General features: G+C 25.1%; 1 protein-coding gene across 2 annotated transcripts; it reads left to right on the top strand.

Annotated features, from left to right (window-relative positions):
- Positions 1-233: 233 nt before the first annotated feature.
- Positions 234-18386, top strand: LOC112687698 (laccase-8-like). 2 transcript variants are annotated; one of them, XM_025560566.1, is made up of 12 exons: positions 234-582; positions 4171-4267; positions 4440-4554; positions 5179-5389; positions 5621-5796; positions 7255-7423; positions 7495-7664; positions 8746-8875; positions 12115-12321; positions 13185-13415; positions 16612-16769; positions 17982-18386. In XM_025560566.1, the coding sequence occupies exons 1-11, from the start codon at positions 474-476 to the stop codon at positions 16761-16763; spliced, it is 1767 nt and encodes a 588-aa protein (XP_025416351.1). In that variant the 5' UTR covers positions 234-473; the 3' UTR covers positions 16764-16769; positions 17982-18386. The 2 variants fall into 2 exon arrangements, with proteins under 2 accessions (XP_025416351.1, XP_025416350.1); XM_025560565.1 differs by lacking the exon at positions 17982-18386 and having other exon boundaries at positions 16612-16806.
- Positions 18387-18737: the final 351 nt, after the last annotated feature.

Here is an 18737-nt window from a genome sequence, read left to right as displayed (position 1 = left end):
TGTTTTGTTGTTAACTTTTTTAAGTACGTTTAAAGTCGTAAAGTACAATGCAATATTTGTTCGATTACATAAATATGTAATTACATTGTGTACTGATGGCCTAATAACGATAAGTCACATTGACAGTTGTAACCGTCACCCTTGAATGTTTTTTTATTATTATATTATTATATCATTGATGTAACAAGTAATAGTATGTTTTTGTGTGAATGGCCTACTTTTATTTCATGTGGCATGGTCCAGTCTCCAGGCATCACGTAGAAGTTTCACTTGTGAGTTGCTCTTGCTCAATGCGTGATCAAATAATAATTACTGTGCCGGTTAAAAAATTCTTATTTTACTCGTAAAAACAGTTACAATTTTACTTTACCATATCCCATTTGCAGTTTATATACAATATGTCAATGTTCTAATTGTGATATTAAAACTCTAAGGTTTTAATCGGATGAGTGTTCTTTTTCAAATTTAAAAAAATGACAGAAAATAATATTTTGTGCGCATGCATGCTTCGGTTGTCTATTCTCATCGGCCTTTTATCAGTTGTGGTTACTATAATTTATTATACACCTGTACCTGATCTCGGTAATTATACAAGTTCTCATAAGTTATATATAATTATTACACAATATGTTTATACTAGCGAATAAAAAAATATCACTGAGTCAAAGAAATAAAGTTTTATTAAATAAAATATAAATGATTGAGGTATATTAAATTTTAAAATTGGTACTAATCAGTGCTTGACTTGAGGGGGGACGCAAGGGGATGAAGTACCCCTATTAATTTTCAGAAATGTTAGCGTTCCCCTATTATTATTACGTTATAATTATAACGCTTAACAAGTCTCGGGGACGCTATTTTCTTTAAAGTAAACAAAAAAATAAAAAAATTGACCAGGGAGACATAGGAACAATCGGATCGATAGTGTTATGATTAATAAACATTAACATAATATTTAATTTTAATTTTTCTATTTTTATTTGTACATTTTTATAAAAATATATATTAGTTAAAATGTGATAATCAGAGCTTATAACTTATAGCATTTACATATTTTTTTTGAGAGGTTCTAGAAATAACTATATAAGCTACACATTTGTTTGAGATAACTAAGAAGTTAAATACAAAATTTTATATTGCATATTTTTGCATATTTCAAAGTATAAGTGCTGTTTTGCTTTTTTTTCTATTTTGCAGACTTATTCTTGCATATTTAGAAAATTGTTATTTGCTATAATTCTTTTTTTAGTCTTTTTCAGTTCTGTAGCGTTTAAAACATTTTTCTTAAAAATAACAAGTAATTATAGTATTATTATTTTCTATTTTTGTAATTAATTCATGTTAATTAACTAATTCTTCTTCTTTTGGTTTAAATTATATATTTATTTGTATCATATAGCGAAGCAATCAGAATTTTAATAATAAAAGTTTAAATTTTCATTATTATACATGATATGTTTTTTTAAATTATAAATTAAAATTATTTATTTTTCATGTTATATTTATTTTTGTATATTTTTGTATTTTTAGTGTATATTTAAGTCCTTTTATGAATATTTTTAAGAGCATATTATAGAGCTTATAACTCTATATATATATAACTCTATAACTATTATAACTACTTTTTTTAGAGGTTTAAGTTATGAGCCCTGGTGATAATAATAGTTCCAGTTGATTATCCCTGAGTACCCAGTCTACTTCTGATAGTAAGAATATATTCATGTTGGTATTAATTATTTTTAATATTGCATTAAAGTAGTAATTAATATTTTACATAAATATAATATGTATTGTATGATTAATAATTAAAAAAATTTAAACACCCATTTAATACGAACTTTTGTGTTGGATATCTAAAAAAGTTTTTTGTGATTGATGGAATGATTTTGTCAAATGTGTAAGAATTTCTCATTAGTCAATTACTTAACCAAAGTAAAATATTTTGTTATTTAAACGCTTGGTCATTTCCATCTCATATTTTTCAATGGCCATAAATAGGAAAGGTAATGTCTTATTTACTATTTAATTACATGTTTTTAGTAATTACTTTAATTATTGAAGATATATTAAAAAAAATTTGGCGTTTAAATATATTCGAACTAATTATTAATGCTTTTAAATTGTATTGACTAAAAAAAAACTTATAATGTGGTTATGTAGATATGCGAGTCTTGTGACAGTTGGGTTATTAGTAAGGAAATAAAATATTTATTATTATTGTATTATAATAAATTATATGAAATCTTACCATTTTAAATCTGGTGAAAATAATATTTAAGAGTTCACATTATATAGTGTTAATAAACGAGTGAAAGTTAATGGTTGCGACGAAATCCTTATTAACGTAATAATGTAATAGTAGAAGATTTCTATATTGTATAATAAATAGGCATCGCAAACAATTCGTTAACTTGGCATGTGTCCAATAATAATAAAACGGGGGACGACCATACGAAGAATTGATATATTAATTAATCGAATAAGTGTGTGAGTGGATAATTTTTAATTTAATGGGAGGGGTAAGCATAGAAAGGCTCATAGCTTCACAGACAGGGGCATAATTTTTTTTTTTTTGGGGGGGAGCAGACTATAGCAAATGATCCATGCTAAGAAATTTTAAAAAGTCGGCAATTAACTAACACAGTATACTACGTAATATTCATCAAAAATTTAATTAGTTTTATTCATTTATGGTTATGTTTACTGTTTAGTAGTTTAGTGCGTTATGTGTATTGGTATGTCATTCAATATTAGTAACAAATTATTTTTTTTTACTTAACGATAACTGAGTCACAGACCTATGCATTTCGGCAAAGATTAATTCAAAATTATAAACAGCATTAAAATGAACGAATTCATTTGATGTGAGTTCGGTACACTAATATATTAAAATGTTTTACTGAACATGTATATTTTTGGTGTAGACGCCAAGACTAAAATTATTTTGGACATTTCCGAGTTAAGCTTTTTACGACGCGTGGGGTTCGCATGGGATATTTAAGATATTTTGTCGTCTAGGGTATTGGTATAGTTTCATCGTATTAAGTACAAGTTGATGTGTAATTAAAGGGGTAACAGTGTATTATACCAAAATATTTGTCTAGATAAGGATTATCAGCTGAGGAGAGATTTATGTAAGAAATTAAATTTGAATCGGTGATTGTAAAAACCACACTTGTCACATATTTTATGAAATCGTTTTTATTTAAGTTATTTAATCTACTATAATAGACGCATGTTGTATGTAAAAAACCACATTTGTCTTGCAATGTCTTGTGTGTTTAAATAAGGTCTGAAATTCCCGCATGTTTTTCCATTCGATATCCGCTAAGGTAGATTTGTGACAAGTGTGGTTTTTACAATCACCTATTCATTTAAAGTCAAAGACTTCTGCAGCTAATTTTAACCATGTGCGTCCATATATAATGTAACTCTACAGTGTGTATAACAATAAAAAGAAATTTAAGTAATTTGAAATTTGAAATTGGATTCAATACATTCGTATTGTACGTTTATAACGTGTTCTTTTGTAATCAGTCAATCTAAATAATAAATTTTAATTGATTTTATGTGTGAATGTATGATATCTACATAGGTAGGTATATGGTTAATAAAATGTATTGTATTTGCTAATTTTAGAAACTTCATTTTAAAACGATACATATTATATTTTGTAAAGTAATTTTAAATTATCAAAATAAAAATCGTTCAGAGAAAGTATATATATATTAGTCAAACAATGCAATATTAAAGAGTGCGGGTATGTTAGATTCTTGCCTCGTCTAGTCTTCTTGAAAGGAAAACTGTATTGGACTATGTCAAAAGTACTATCTGAAAGACACATTTAACTCAAGTGCGAGCTACAGTAAGAAGTATGGCTCCTGTGAGACAGTTAAAAGGGCTGACTAGTAGAATTTCAGTTGTTGTAGGAGTAGTTATAATTACTGGATTAGTTCTTTGGAATACCGAGCTACCAAGTGAGTACTCATCTAAAATCTGGTGTAGTGTTTCGTTTTGTATTTCAATGATGATATAAATATTGTACATCCCATTTACATAGATTTACATAGTTTAAAAAGATTAATTTCGATAATTAAATTTGGGTTTGAAGCTTACGTTACTAAATTGTATTATAACACTATAATTACAAATTATTTTATAATGTTTTAGAAGCTTCAAAAGAAAATTGTGATAGAAAATGTCATGAACTGGATTGGCCGTTAATTTGCAGATTCAAGATTGTATTGGAAACTCAAAAACTTCAAAAGTAAACTGAATTTGTATAGTATCTAATAGTTATTACTAGGGTCTGGATTTTTATGCAGATGCATATTCTTTTACAATTCACCTAGAATAATTTTGATTAAAAATGTTAATGTCTCGTACTTAATATATTCATATGGACTGATCAATTTATTGATAATACATTTATACTTTAGAAATTGTCAAAAGTGTTCAGGCAATCAAACGCAATGCCTTGATGACATGTATTGTGACAGATACTCAGAAAAAATTATAACAGCTAACAAACAAGTTCCTGGTCCACCAATAAGAGTAAGTGAGATAAATCATAATTTTAGTATTTGTTTATTAAATGGCTCTTTATAATCTTTATATACCCATTGGTATATTTACACATTTTATATTTATTATTTTAAGTTGTACTAAAATAAATTTTGATTGAAATATAAAAAACAAAAGTTATAACATATAACAAATATTTTTTTTATTGTTTTCTCTTGTGATTTAACAATCTATTTTATAATATAATTTGTTTTTCTAATATTTTCGATAACATCCATTCATGATTAAATATTTTACTAGAATACAATTATTTAATAGGAAATCCATTAAATATTTTTCCATACCATGTCAGGATATGATTAATTATTTTAAACGTGATTTGATATTCGATTTAATTAAATCACATGATTTATACAAAGATTTGTACAAAATTTTATTCTTCGATAGACTGGTTGAATTTAGTTTTATTACTTCAAAAACATCCGCATAACATTATTGTTTTTAATTAAACATTTTTATTCGTCAACGGCATTGGAACCTTTTATAGTATTTTTCAATTATAAGTTTTTTTTTGAGAGAAATACTCATGACTAATTTCATCTATATTACTTATATTTATAATTATTAATTTTAATTAGATTAAATTTTATATAGGTTTGTGAAAATGATATAATGGTTATAGATATTGTTAACCGAATACCAGGGCACAGTGTTTCGGTACATTGGAGAGGTCAATGGCAAAGAGAGACTCCAATAATGGATGGTGCACCTATGGTAACTCAGTGCCCAATATTACCACATACAACATTTCAATATAAATTTAGAGCTGCTCAAGCCGGAACACATTGGTGGCAAATATTATCTGGTAAAATTAATAAGAAGTCAGAGATTTTGTTTTAAGTTGAAGAAGTATTATTATAATTAAATTTAAAAGATTTTGAAACGATACATTTTTCTGTTTTCTGTAGTTTTCTCAAAAACACACACATCATTATTATAATATTAGTCGCAATAAATATTTTATACAATTTATATTTTTATGGCTATTACCTGTATGTATAACTTGTTTTAATCGAATCAAATGTTTTATTAAAAGGCGATGAGTTGTCTGAACGAGTTTTTGGAGCGTTTATAGTAAAACAGTCGAAACGAAGAGAGCCACATGCTGCCATATATGATCATGATGAAACTGCATATACTTTACTTGTAGAGTACACAATATCTCAAAATAGTATCGATGGAATTCGTATAAACGGAAATACAATGAATACGGTAAATTAAATATTGGGTAACTTATTTATTTATTTCAACGGACGTAGTTTGTACTTGAATTTATTCTTATACGAGTATATAAATAAAATAGCAGATATTTTTAATATATCAATTTTCTGATAACACTTTTAAACTTTTTTTTTTTTCATAGAATTGTTCTAAATACCTCCCAAAATTGCTCATTATTTCATTTTTGGTATAAAGAGTAGAAAATAAGGGATGTATTGTATTTAAATATTATGGTTTTTCGACGAGATTTTAGATAAACAATACCAGTTTGTCCAAGAAGAACACGATCCGATCAAATAAATATGAGTTTTCTTGGATAGCTATCTACGATTTGGTCAAACGTTGAACAAAAGTATTTTAAAATAAATACAAGAGTTCTATTAACACAAGATATAGAATTAAAATTTTTTTTTACATTACTCCTGAAAATTACTACATTAATTTTAAATAATGAGGATGGATACATCGCAAATGTAAAAAATTAGTAGTATCAAATAATTCCCTGGAACAAATCGCATACAATTTGTACTTAAACATAACATTTTTTTAAAAATCAAAATATTGGACGATTATGCATACGAGCTATTTTAACTACAATAAATGATTGAGTTGATATAATAAACTCGCTAAAATAATTAATAAATTTAAAGCAAATGAATTAATTTTCTTTCGATCAAGTTTTAGACAATGAATAATCATAACATTTTCCTCCAGTTATAACATTTACAAATGCCATCTGGTATACTTCGACATAAAATATTATTTTAAGTTGTTGTTTTCATTATATTATTATGACATTCTTATTTACCTAGGTTATGCAATTGGACTAAGCTCCGTATTTTATCTCTTACAAAAAATGTAATCAAAGCTTACATTTTGACAGTAATATGTTGTATATATAATAGGTATTCAGTTACTAAGGAACAATTGACATAATATAAAGTATTTTCAATAAGCATAGACTACTATGTATACAATTATTTTAAATTATTTAATAAATTCATATTAAATAATTGCTGATTCATTGAAAAATCAGTTTAATTCACAATTTACAAATAATCTATTTAATACAACTTACGATTTTAAATTAAATTAATAAAAATAAAGAGATAAATTGTCATTTATACTATTTAATTTCATATAAATCATAAAATTTTCCTAACCAACAAATATTTCAAAATGTGAATAATACTATACGATATATATATATATATATATATATTATAGGATATTACACAATATTACTTTTATCTACTACCCCAGAAGGTTAAAATATTTTCCATATAGAGTAAAAAGACATTAATTTCACTAAATTAATAAATTTCACGAAGTGGATGTTCGCTTGCGCTTTTTACAATCTAATTTTTTCGAATTGAAAATTTTTTTTTGAATCCATAAACATTTGATATTTGATATTTATACATATATTTTTAAACTGTTTCGTTTTAGTCGATTGTGGTTAAAAACAACGAGAGATATAGATTCAGAACAATTAATACCGGAGGAGCTTCGCAATGTCCAATTGAAATCTATGTACAGGAACATCATTTAACGGTGATATCGATTGATGGTAATGCGGTTGAATCCAAAACAGTAGATATTGTTCGAGTAGAACCAGGTTTGGTTTTAAATAAATAATGATATTGTATTTTCTACTTAAAATATCTATGTGATAATGTGTCCTTAAAGGTGAAACATTGGATTTTATTCTAACAGCGAGTAAAAACCAAGGCATTTTCGACATGATGGTCATCTCTGAGGGTCATTGCAAAGATTTCAATCTTACACACACATTAAATTTACACTACGATTCATCATTAAACGATATTATTTTTGATATGAAAAATTCTAAACAACTGGTAAGCATGACGAATAAATTTCTCTACGCTCAAATGTGAAAAAAAAATATTATACTTTTGATTTTCCAACGAATACATAATATTATGAAATTATACTTTACTTTAAAAATATAAATAGTTAATGGACATTATTATTTAGTTTTAATAAGTTAACGAGTGTAAATTTTGTTTTGTATTTTATAATTAGGGGTATGTAGATACTTTATTACAGGGGTGGAAGAATAATTTTAGAGGGTGTAATTTTTGTAATTATTTAATATTTTTAACTTGATTATTTTTAACTGATATTAGATTAAAACTCAATAAATATGATTGTATATTAATTATTAGGGAAAAATTCTTGAGAAGAGTATTTGATTATTGGTCTATGATCAAGCGTAATTTTAACATTTCCCCCGAGCGTAAAAATTCCTAGTTCCACCTCTGCTCTGGTATTGGTGTACTAATATATCGATAGTACGTTATATAAAACTCATAAAAAGAACAGCAAATCTAAAATATTTAATTTTTCTTTTTCAATTTTTTTTTTAAAGATTTCTAGTTTAATGTTTTATATAAAAATAAAAATATGCAATTTGTACTCGTGCATATTAAAAGGTTTATATACCATTAATGGCAAAAGCCTTTATTAATTATTTTGGAATGTATCCAAATTGCATTTGCCGCTTTTTAGTTCATTAATTTTTTATTGGTGTGTGAATAGTTTTGTTCTGGACTGATTGTATTTTCATATTAACTGTTGACAATTTCTAAAGATGGCAAACAATGGAATTCGATTACAATGATAAACATTAAGTTAATGGATGTACGAGACGAAACAAAACTAAATTTAAAACTCACACTCTTTGATTTATTAAACTTTTAGAAATAATATTCGATATAAGCATTGGTTTATACTAGCGTTCGATTTATTATCTATCGCTGCATCATAATAGGATTAACGGAATTTAGTGATTTCATATTATTATACAGGTCTGATTCTCAAAATATTTCAAATTGCTTTTCATACGACAGCAATTAATGATGTAAATGGGAAACAAAATATTGAACACTCAATAATATTTAAAACTGTAATTTTTAGAAAACTGACAGTGTTGAGAATCGGCACTTGTCCACCACAAGTATATTGAGTTTACCGCACGAGTTGTCCACAGAAAAATTGAAAAATACTATATACTTGGGATTTTCTTCAATCAAATATCAACTCGGTGGTAAGTATTGAACCAACAATAACATAAGAGTATAACAGAATTTTCAGTACAAAACAGCCACGCGCATTTGGTTAAATGTAAAGCAAGCATGTCAAACACGTGGCTTGCGGCTACCAATATTAATTAATAAAATAAAAAATGAATAGTAAAAAAACATTTTAAAATATTTATGTCGTGTCGTAACTATCTTAAATTTGTAGAGAATGTTTTACTTAGTATAAGTGTTCTGCATGGTCCGTTATTTAAAGGACCAGACCGGACTTCAAATTTTACCAGAGGACCGAACCGACGACTTCATATTATTTTTAGACCGGACCGAATCAGTAATAAATAACATTTAATAAAGAAGACCGTGGACCGGACTGTCAGTCTGATCTTAAAACATTAATACCGTTTATGGACCGGTCCGTAAGGTTCAGTCTGTATTAGCTCAGACCGTACCATATAGATGCGTTTAGTATTATACTGGTCCGGATGCCAGTTAAAATCATGAAAGTAAAAATCGCGAAAATAAAACGGCGAAAATAAAAATCGCGAAATATTTTAACAGTGAAAACATTAATAGTGAAAAGTAAGAAATATACCTGGATATATCTTTATAATGTAATAAGTAGAGCTTGGAACTTAATGCATTTAAAAATTACTAAATATGCATGCACTTATGCACTTAAAAAGTATAAATATGCTCTAAAAATATGCACTTATATTTTAATTTTGTACACAAAATTTTCATTGCACAAATATTTTATAAAATTATAAATATAGAAAAAGCAAAGTGTTAAAAATAATTCTGATTAATAAAATAATAATAAATTAGTATTAAAAGTGTTTCTTGAATAAAAAAAAATCCCCCGAAAGAATGTTCAATAATCATTGAGTTATTTTCCTAGAAAAGTATTTATAGAAAATTATTATTTATTAATAATAATATAATAAAATGAATAATTAATAATTATTTATAGAAAACTATCCTATTTGATAGTTGTATAATATTTAATTTTAAATAAAGCTAGCTGTAGTTATAATTTATAAATAAATAAATATATATATATATATATATTATTTAACCGATAGGGGAAAACATTGTTTTTAATGTCAAATGGAAATTTTAAAAATACAATACAATTATATCAAGAAAGTTCTCTCAATATGAATGTATTTTATTTTTCGAATTTCCATACTAAATCTTTAAAAATTATAAAATATGCTCTAAAAAATATTAAAATCAAGAAATATGCTCTATCTAATCTAAAAATCACTAAATATGCAAAAATATGCACTATAAATTTTGATATGTTTTACGTAGTGTTTTGAAATTAATTTCTAGCTCATTTAGCAATAAATCAAATAGTGCAAAAAAAAACATGCAAATGCAATAACTTTCGAGCTCTAATAATAAGTAATAATTAATATTAAAATCAAAATACTTTATAAAATAAAATTTAAATTTGATATTTTTCCTATACTTGTGTAAGTATATAAAATACATCATCACACTATACTATGATCACAATATATATGTATATAATATATAAAGCTTGACAGCGATTAGGTTTAATCACAGCTTATATTTATTACGTGATCCAAGACGCAATATTACAAAATTAAATTATTAATTATCTAGTATTATTATATTATAAAGGTATACCCACTAACGAAAATAATTTCTTTCTTTTCGCTATTAATGTTTTCGCTGTTAAAACATTTCGCGATTTTTATTTTCTCTAATTTATTTTCGTGATTTTTACTTTCACGATTTTCATATGGACTCTACTGAACCGGACTAACCGACTTTACAAATAAATATTTACCTAAAGATGTAGGTTTTTTTTCGTTTAGTATCATGATTAAGTACCATGATTGGCACCGGACTGAGACCGGACCGGACTGATTTTCATTTTAGATTCTGAACGGAGTGATGGAATCTATTGGTTTTACAATTATGTGATTTTTTTTTGTGTCTGTCATCACGTTTTGGGGCAGTAAAAATGCTTCGATTTTCTTAAACAGCAACTTTTCTGAAAGGAAAGTGAATGAAAATGGTTCTTTGGCAAGTCAAAAATCGAAATTTTTCAATACTTTTTAAAAGCATCGAAAAAAACCATAAAAAATTACGAAAAAACGGGAATTTTTACGCAAAACCACGTTTTTGAAAACAAAATTTTTTTTCAAAAGCTCTAACTCAAAAATGAAAAACCGCATGCATTTGAAATTTTCACTAAATATTTAAATTAGCGTTTTCTATACATAGTAACGTTTTTGAAGTATTTTGAAAAATGTTGACTTATTTATAGACAATTTAAATTTCCAATTTTTCAAAGTTTTTTTTTAAATTTCTATAAAAAAAATTTGGCTGTCCAAAAACTCTTGAAAATTTAATACAAGGTTCATTATAAGTTATATTTACTTATATTATTAGTTATACTTTTCTAAGTTTTTTTTTTTTTTGAAACACCCATAAAAAAATTTGGCTGTAAGAAAACTTTTGAAAACTTAATACAATGTTTATTATAAATTATTTTTATCGAAACTAAAAAAAAATTGGAAATCGTTTCACACAAATTTTTTTATAAGCCCATAAAGTTCAAATTTGTATAAAATGTATCGAAATCACGATAGTTTGCAAGTCATTTTGTAGATAAAAATTCATAAAAGTATTCTGTGTATACTTAAGGTTCAAAATTTTAACATTAGGTTATCCATAAGTTATTCTTCTAATAACTTTAAAAAAATTTCTACTGGATTTTAAAGAAAAATTTTTATGATCGTTTGAAATTTAAATTTTTACGAAATTGCATATAATAACAATTTTTCCTCAAACGATTTTAAATATTTGTTATTATTCAAAAAGTGAAAGTCGCAGAAACTCGAAACTTTTATTAGTTATTAAATTTGGCATTTTCTTTAAGCATATTTTTTTTTCGTTAAATATTTATGTGTGGCTCGCATAGTAAATTAGGTATCCAATATTTTTGACCCACTTGATACTTTGAATTTGACATGCCTTATGTAAAGGATATTAAAATATGTAAAAAAATAGTTGAAAATAGTGTCAAATATATATGACGAAAAGGTTTTGTCTCTTATATACATATTTCTTTCAATAGAGTAAAATCGATTTTTTTGTCATAAATGGAGATGCTAAACTACCATAAGCATTTATAAGAACTTCTCTACGTATTTATACTATTTGCTGTGGTAGTTTTTACAATGATATAATTGTATTTTGTGTATTCCAGAAGGGACATGGTCGTTGCCGAATTTCAACAACTTGTCGATGGTTCTTCCGTCCGCACCGTTACTATTGCAACAGCCCGATGACGTAGTTATGTGTAACACTGAAAATGTGCCGCACAAATGTCAGTCTAGTTTAACGTCTTGTGAGTGTACGCACGTCATTGATTTACCACTAAACTCTGCCACGGAATTGGTTATTTTCGATACAGGTATACAATATAAATTGTTTTTTTTTGGACCACTGAAATATTATTTTTTATAATATTTTTGATTCCGAGGAAAATTTATGCATTTTATTGGTTATATCATGATTAATTTAAATTAAACGAAAAATAAAACGATTTCGAACCTAATGAGTGCTCTGATCATTCTCAAATAATTAGTAAAAGATAAATCTTGATGTCTATCTGATACCCTGGTAGAGGAAGTTAATTTTGTATTTAAAAAGTTTTTCGAATAATTGAAAAAATCAAAGAATAATTTCTAAAAAACGTCAACAGAGATTAAAATTTGAACCACACACAGTTTAAACTTAAATTTTATCACACACTATTAGTGGATAGACTAAATTTGTATTTCTCAATTTTTTCTTTTGGGTTTATGTATTTACACGATTTTTATCAAAATATTTTCTCAGATCATCATAATCATGGAAGGTTTTTGAAAGGAAATGTTATTCTGTTGGTAATTTAGGGAAATTAAGGTAATTTAAATAAAAATTACAAAATTAAGTTACACTGATTTTCGACACTGATGATTTAGTTTTTTCATCGCAACTTAAACAATAATAATGGGAGAGACTTGAGATTTTTACTGAATATTTATTAAATCATTAGTTTTTTATATTGATATTATAATTTCTAAGAGATTTAGACTTTTTTTGAGCCATGTCATGTTAAATCTCAGCACATAATGATTATAACATAATCATCACGTTCATTAAATTTTTGGGCTCATACAGATGTATTATTAACCAAGACATTATAAGGGTTTATATCGTTTTAACCAATACTATTTAAATATTGTTAAAAAACGTCTAAGTGTTGGTTTTAAGTGAAAATGATTTCCTTAGAGCACACACTGTTTAAAACAGACCGATCGCATTCGTTTCACTTGCACGGGCATAGTTTGTACATGGTTGGTGAGAAGCGAAAAGTATTCATCAAGTCGGCAGATCAAGCAAAGAAGTTAGACGATGAAGCACAATTGTTGCGCAGGAGACTCGACATGCCGGTATTGAAGAATACTGTTGTTGTAACAGCAGCGGGCGTATCAGTTGTACGATTTATTGCCAACAATCCCGGTAAAGATGGTATCTTATTACTCGTAAGGAACAAGAGGGGATCCTGGATTATATCTTACTATTAAATAAAATCATTCATATTTTTATTTGTTTGTTACGGGGACAGTAGTCTTTAGAACTGCTAATTTTTATTCTAGTTCATTTTTATCTTGTTTTGAATTTACAATAAAGGATGAAAATCTTATATAAATATTTACCCTTTATTCAACCGTGACATTTCATCAAGTTGTCCTAGACATTTTTATAAAAATTGCACTTTGAATATATTAAAAAGTTCATTAAAATCCTATTATTATTTCTTCCGTAAATTAAAAAGAATTCAATGAATCGTTCTAATTTTTTTTTCTTTGTATAATTTTTTACTATAAAATTTTACCCGTTTGACTTTCCCATTCATACTTGAATATGATTAAAGTAAAATTCACTTAAGATGCTCTTTAAGGGACCACCTCAATAGATGGTCCTAAGCGGGAAAGCATTTTATGCAGGAATTGAAAAAATAAAGTGATTGAAATATCGAGTTTATTTTTTTATTATTGGATATAGTTAGGTAAATAATAGGCAAAACATTTATAAAATATAATTTCATATATTTTTTTACTATTGAATTTAATTAAAAAATAAATAAATACATTTATCAATATAACTATGTATTTTTATTATCATTTTGTTATTTCATTATATATTAAAAAACCAATTAACCAATTTTGTTTGACATTTTTGGTTTTGAAAATTCGTTTCAACAAGAAAGTTATCGATTTTGTTGACATAACTTAATATTTCTTTGGCATTTTCTACAGAGAACAATACTTTTCGAATTTAAAATAGGTGTTGCAAGTGAGTAGTAATTGTAGGAGTCGATACTGGATTGTTTGGATCTTCTTCTTGATTGTCTTAAACTTCGTAATACGATGAAATACGTATCTACTCATTAAGATACTGTAGTTATTATGATAAAATAAAATTATAAATACGATAAAAATTCATAAACGAGTGAAATTTCGATTTTTATTTTCACACAGTTACTTCCCTTTATCGTAATCAGCTGAACAAAAGAGCGTTTTATCCGATTGGATAGAAAAAAACAGAGCGTCTTAACAGGTGGTTTTTTTTTATAATATTGACTAGTATAGAAAATTTCTAGGGGGCCGATGGATAACAGTGTCTCATGTGAGAAAGTGACTTAAGCTGGAGAGTCTTAAGCGTGTTTTACTGTATAAAGTAAAAGCTCGTGCACAATGCTTTTCTTGTAAACGTACTATACATAAAACAAGATTATACAAATTTAAGTTGAGATAAAAAAAAAAAATAAAATAAAAATTCAAGTAATTGTCAGAACAATTTTTAAATAGGTAACATAAATTGAAAAATTTCTTTGAAGGAAGTCTCTAAATAAATTAACTACATTTTTTTGAATGAACATCAAAGTTTTATCGTTAAAAGAATTTAAGGAATGTATGAAACTTTAAATTAATTGAACCTTGTGTAAGAATAAAGATAGATGAATTACTTTTTCAGAGTAGACTTAAAACTATAGCTGATGTTCTATTTTTTGTTCACCTTAATATTATATATATATTTCATCCTTTTAATTAAAATAGTAAAAAAAAAATTATGAAACCATAAAATGTTGTTACATCTTTTAAAAAGTTTAACTAATATAATTTCTTTTTCCGTTGAATGAAATAACTATTTATTAAGTAATTAAAGGTAATACTATATTTCTAATTATTAACAAAGGAATACTAATTTTAATTTATGCATTTTTGTAAATTATTTCAAAGTATTTTGTTATAATGTATATTAAGTTGAATATGCACTTCATTATTATACTTTATTTTATTATTCATTGGGAAACCATATTATTGAGAAACTATTGATTTAAATAACAAATTGATACTATATATTGAGGTTCGTTGACTATGATAAGTTGATAAATTTGTAAAAATACTTTAAAATAATACAATATATTAACAGTCACTTTTATATTTTTTCATTAGTAATATACATTCTTAGATAATAATTATATATCCAATAAACATTAGTAAACGAAAACTCTATTGTCTAGATAAAAAAAATTTGTATTTATTCTAATAACATTGATTAATATTTCTATTTAATATTAGATTATTAAAATTAATTTTTATTATATTGTTGAATCTTCAAGCAAATGTTAAAAAAACCATTAAAGTACAAAGATAAAATAAAAGATAATAGAAAAACACTATTATTTTTTAATGTAACTAAAACTAATTTAAAACAATGCATCAAGGATTAAGACGTACGAAAAACTTTTAAAGTATATTTATGTCTTTTCTTATGTTTTGTTAATCTACAGAAAAGTTGAATCTTTGTTTTTTAATTTACAATTTGTGGAGGGTACAACACTGTTGAATTTTCGTACAAATCTCACAAGATATTATTCTAATTAAAACTTTGAACACAGATTATAGTAATCAAAACAACATTTGAACAATGAATAATTATAATATTATTTTTATATAAATTATTTCAAGGGAGGTTTTAAACATTGTACTTAAGAATAAATCTTATTATTAAACACGTTTATATTGTTTAGAATAAAACTATTTCTGTTTTAAAAGAAAATTTTTACCCAAATATCTATAAGGTATACAAATATTTTATTTAAAATACTGTTTTCGAGAATATAATCTATATAAATATAAGATATTAATTAAATAATGACTTTACAATTAAACAAATTCTATTTAATGAAACTTTTGAATTTGAAGCATAAAAGTAATATTTTTATCAATATTTCAATAATCAACACGTAAACTTAATATCGTATATTATGTAAATTTTTAATCTTATTCATAATCAAACTGGTTGTAACTACGAGTACATAATTTACTTATAGACTATAGTACTTGTACTTACGATCAGGGCCCCATTTACTTACACTTAATTTGCCAATATATACATACTACTTGTACATTCTTTTACATACGTTAATAGTTCGAGTACAATAAAAATCTTAACATTTTCATCTTATTGTAAGGCGAATGAGATTATAAAATAATTTTGCATAGAGCCTGAAACGACGGATCCCGGGACTCTAGCCCTCCTGCTCTACCCTCACGTTTGCCCTGTTAGACATATGTGTATTAAGATAATTTATTTATACTATAAAAATTGTAGTGAATATTTAATAATTGTACATTTTGTATTACAGGGTACTGGTTATTTAGAAGTGAAATAACATCAGAATGGTCCAGTGGCTTGTCATTGATTTTTAGAGTTTCAAACCCCTCTGGAAGTTATCAAGTACCAGAGGATTTTCCCAAGTGTGGAAATTTTATTGGTCCAGAATTTTTTTTGGCTTGATTTTCAGTTAAGTAATTATTAAATTGTTGTTAGTATCAACATATTACCTACTGTATTTAATTATGATCTCCAATGTTATATTTTAATTGCATAGTATTGTATAAGGAGCTAAGGTAAGAATGGTAATTATAAACTAGGTATCAACGTTCACATCAATACGTCTATTAAAATTAAGTTCTTTTATTCTACGAGTAATTTGTTGGTAGTAAGTAGGTTTTAAAGTATCTGTTAATTCTCGTACCTAATTAATTTTAAAACCATAGATATAACCATGTTATAAAAAGTTAAATAAATATAATTCATTCTCAAACTTATATAACCCTGATTGCTAAAAACATTACTTAATTTCAAATTCGAAATAATTAAGTAATTTAAAATAAATGCAATTGCAACTTAAACATTTTAAATTATTTAATACTTATGGATGTGTATCAATATTTTAAAGTAAATATAATATTATAATATATATATAAATATTCATTTATACATATTAATACAAATAAATAAAATAACTATTTTATGTTTTATGACCAAAAAAAAAAAAAATGTTAATAAATACTTTTATTATAATTAAAATGTACAATTCTAAGTATAAAATTGTTTAAAATTCAGGTTAAATAACCATTTTTTATACAAAATATGCCATTAATAGTATAGTATAGTTTCTGTTGTTCGTTAAAAAAAATATATGTTTTTTTTTATTCAGTTCAAAATATTTAAAACTCTTAGTTATACTTACTGTAAAAAATATGATTAGAAGGTGTAAAATATTATGTGTAAATTTTTTTTTGTGTTCTTAGTAAGTATCAAACGTTTATTAAAAAAAATTTAAATTATTGATTAAAAATTATATTTAGTCAAAATATGTAATATTTCTTTGGAATAAACTTTGATTTAACATTGAGTAATAATTTTCAAGTTTCTAATTCATTGAAATAAGAATATATTGATGATAGAAAGTTAAAAAATTTAACAAAAAATTAAAATTAACTATTTGAAGATAAGATGTTTGTGTTCAAGAAATACAACTGAAAGTAAAATATCACGAAGAAAATTGTGAAACTTAAGATAAAAATAATATTGATTGTAAAAAAACTTTTACGTTGAAGTTGAGTTATTAATGAACTTAATGTTTGTTTGCGATATAAAATATTCATCTTATAATATAATGAAAAAAAAAAAATGATTCATTATGAAGGGTTTTAATTTCTCTTTCAGATTGGACTCGTTAGTTTTCAACGACGTTGAAATGGATACGCCATCGTTAGTCGTTAGCGTTCAAAATAATTACCTCTAAACGCTTATCTTTAATTTTATGTTATACTCATTGAATTGTTAAAAGTTTTAAAAGCTATAACAACTGAAAATTAATAATGCTTTTATATAACCGTAAATTTTCCCGGAATTTACAGTTTAGGGATTTTATTTATTATGGATCTTACCGGAAAGCCTAGTGCTTTTAATAGTTCACTATTATGTCAGAGTACGAGTATATTTTATAGAATTATGTAATTATTTTCATAATAAGTTATGAAAAATCATATTTCGTATCTTAAAAATTATTCATTTTCTATCTACTGTGATTAGAAAAACGAACGACTGTGATTAGATATAATGTGATGGCCATTTTATGACCATAATGTTTAATTATATTTTTGCTTATATCAAAAAAAAAAAAAAAAACAACAATATTATTTGGAATATTTCAGAAAATTAAATAGTCAATTTTCGAATAAATTTATTTTTAACTCAATTTTTTCTCATAATTATTTTCTGAAATGTTGGTTTATACAACAGTAAATTGATTTTTTTGGCTTATGTATACCTTATCTACGAAGAGTCTCCGTCTACTCTATATTGTTCCTTTTTTATTTTTCTACAAAATATCTCAATTGATAGTTGTATTTTTTTTTTAATTTATTCAATTCACAAGAATGCAAGTACTTATTTTATTATCATATATCATAAATATTT

This window comes from Sipha flava, unplaced genomic scaffold, assembly GCF_003268045.1.
Source record: "Sipha flava isolate LNK unplaced genomic scaffold, YSA_version1 35a_pilon_pilon, whole genome shotgun sequence".
Classification (NCBI taxonomy): Eukaryota; Metazoa; Arthropoda; class Insecta; order Hemiptera; family Aphididae; genus Sipha; species Sipha flava.
Note: the sequence above shows the minus strand (reverse complement) of the source record. Positions and strands in the feature narration are given on the sequence as shown.

Bases quoted from the DNA above. Each gene is read 5' to 3' on its own strand.
- LOC112687698 (XM_025560566.1), top strand. From the start codon at position 474: ATGACAGAAAATAATATTTTGTGCGCATGCATGCTTCGGTTGTCTATT. The intron at 4,555-5,178 runs GTAAGTGAGATA...AATTTTATATAG, and splicing joins TTCCTGGTCCACCAATAAGA to GTTTGTGAAAATGATATAAT. The intron at 5,797-7,254 runs GTAAATTAAATA...GTTTCGTTTTAG, and splicing joins ACGGAAATACAATGAATACG to TCGATTGTGGTTAAAAACAA.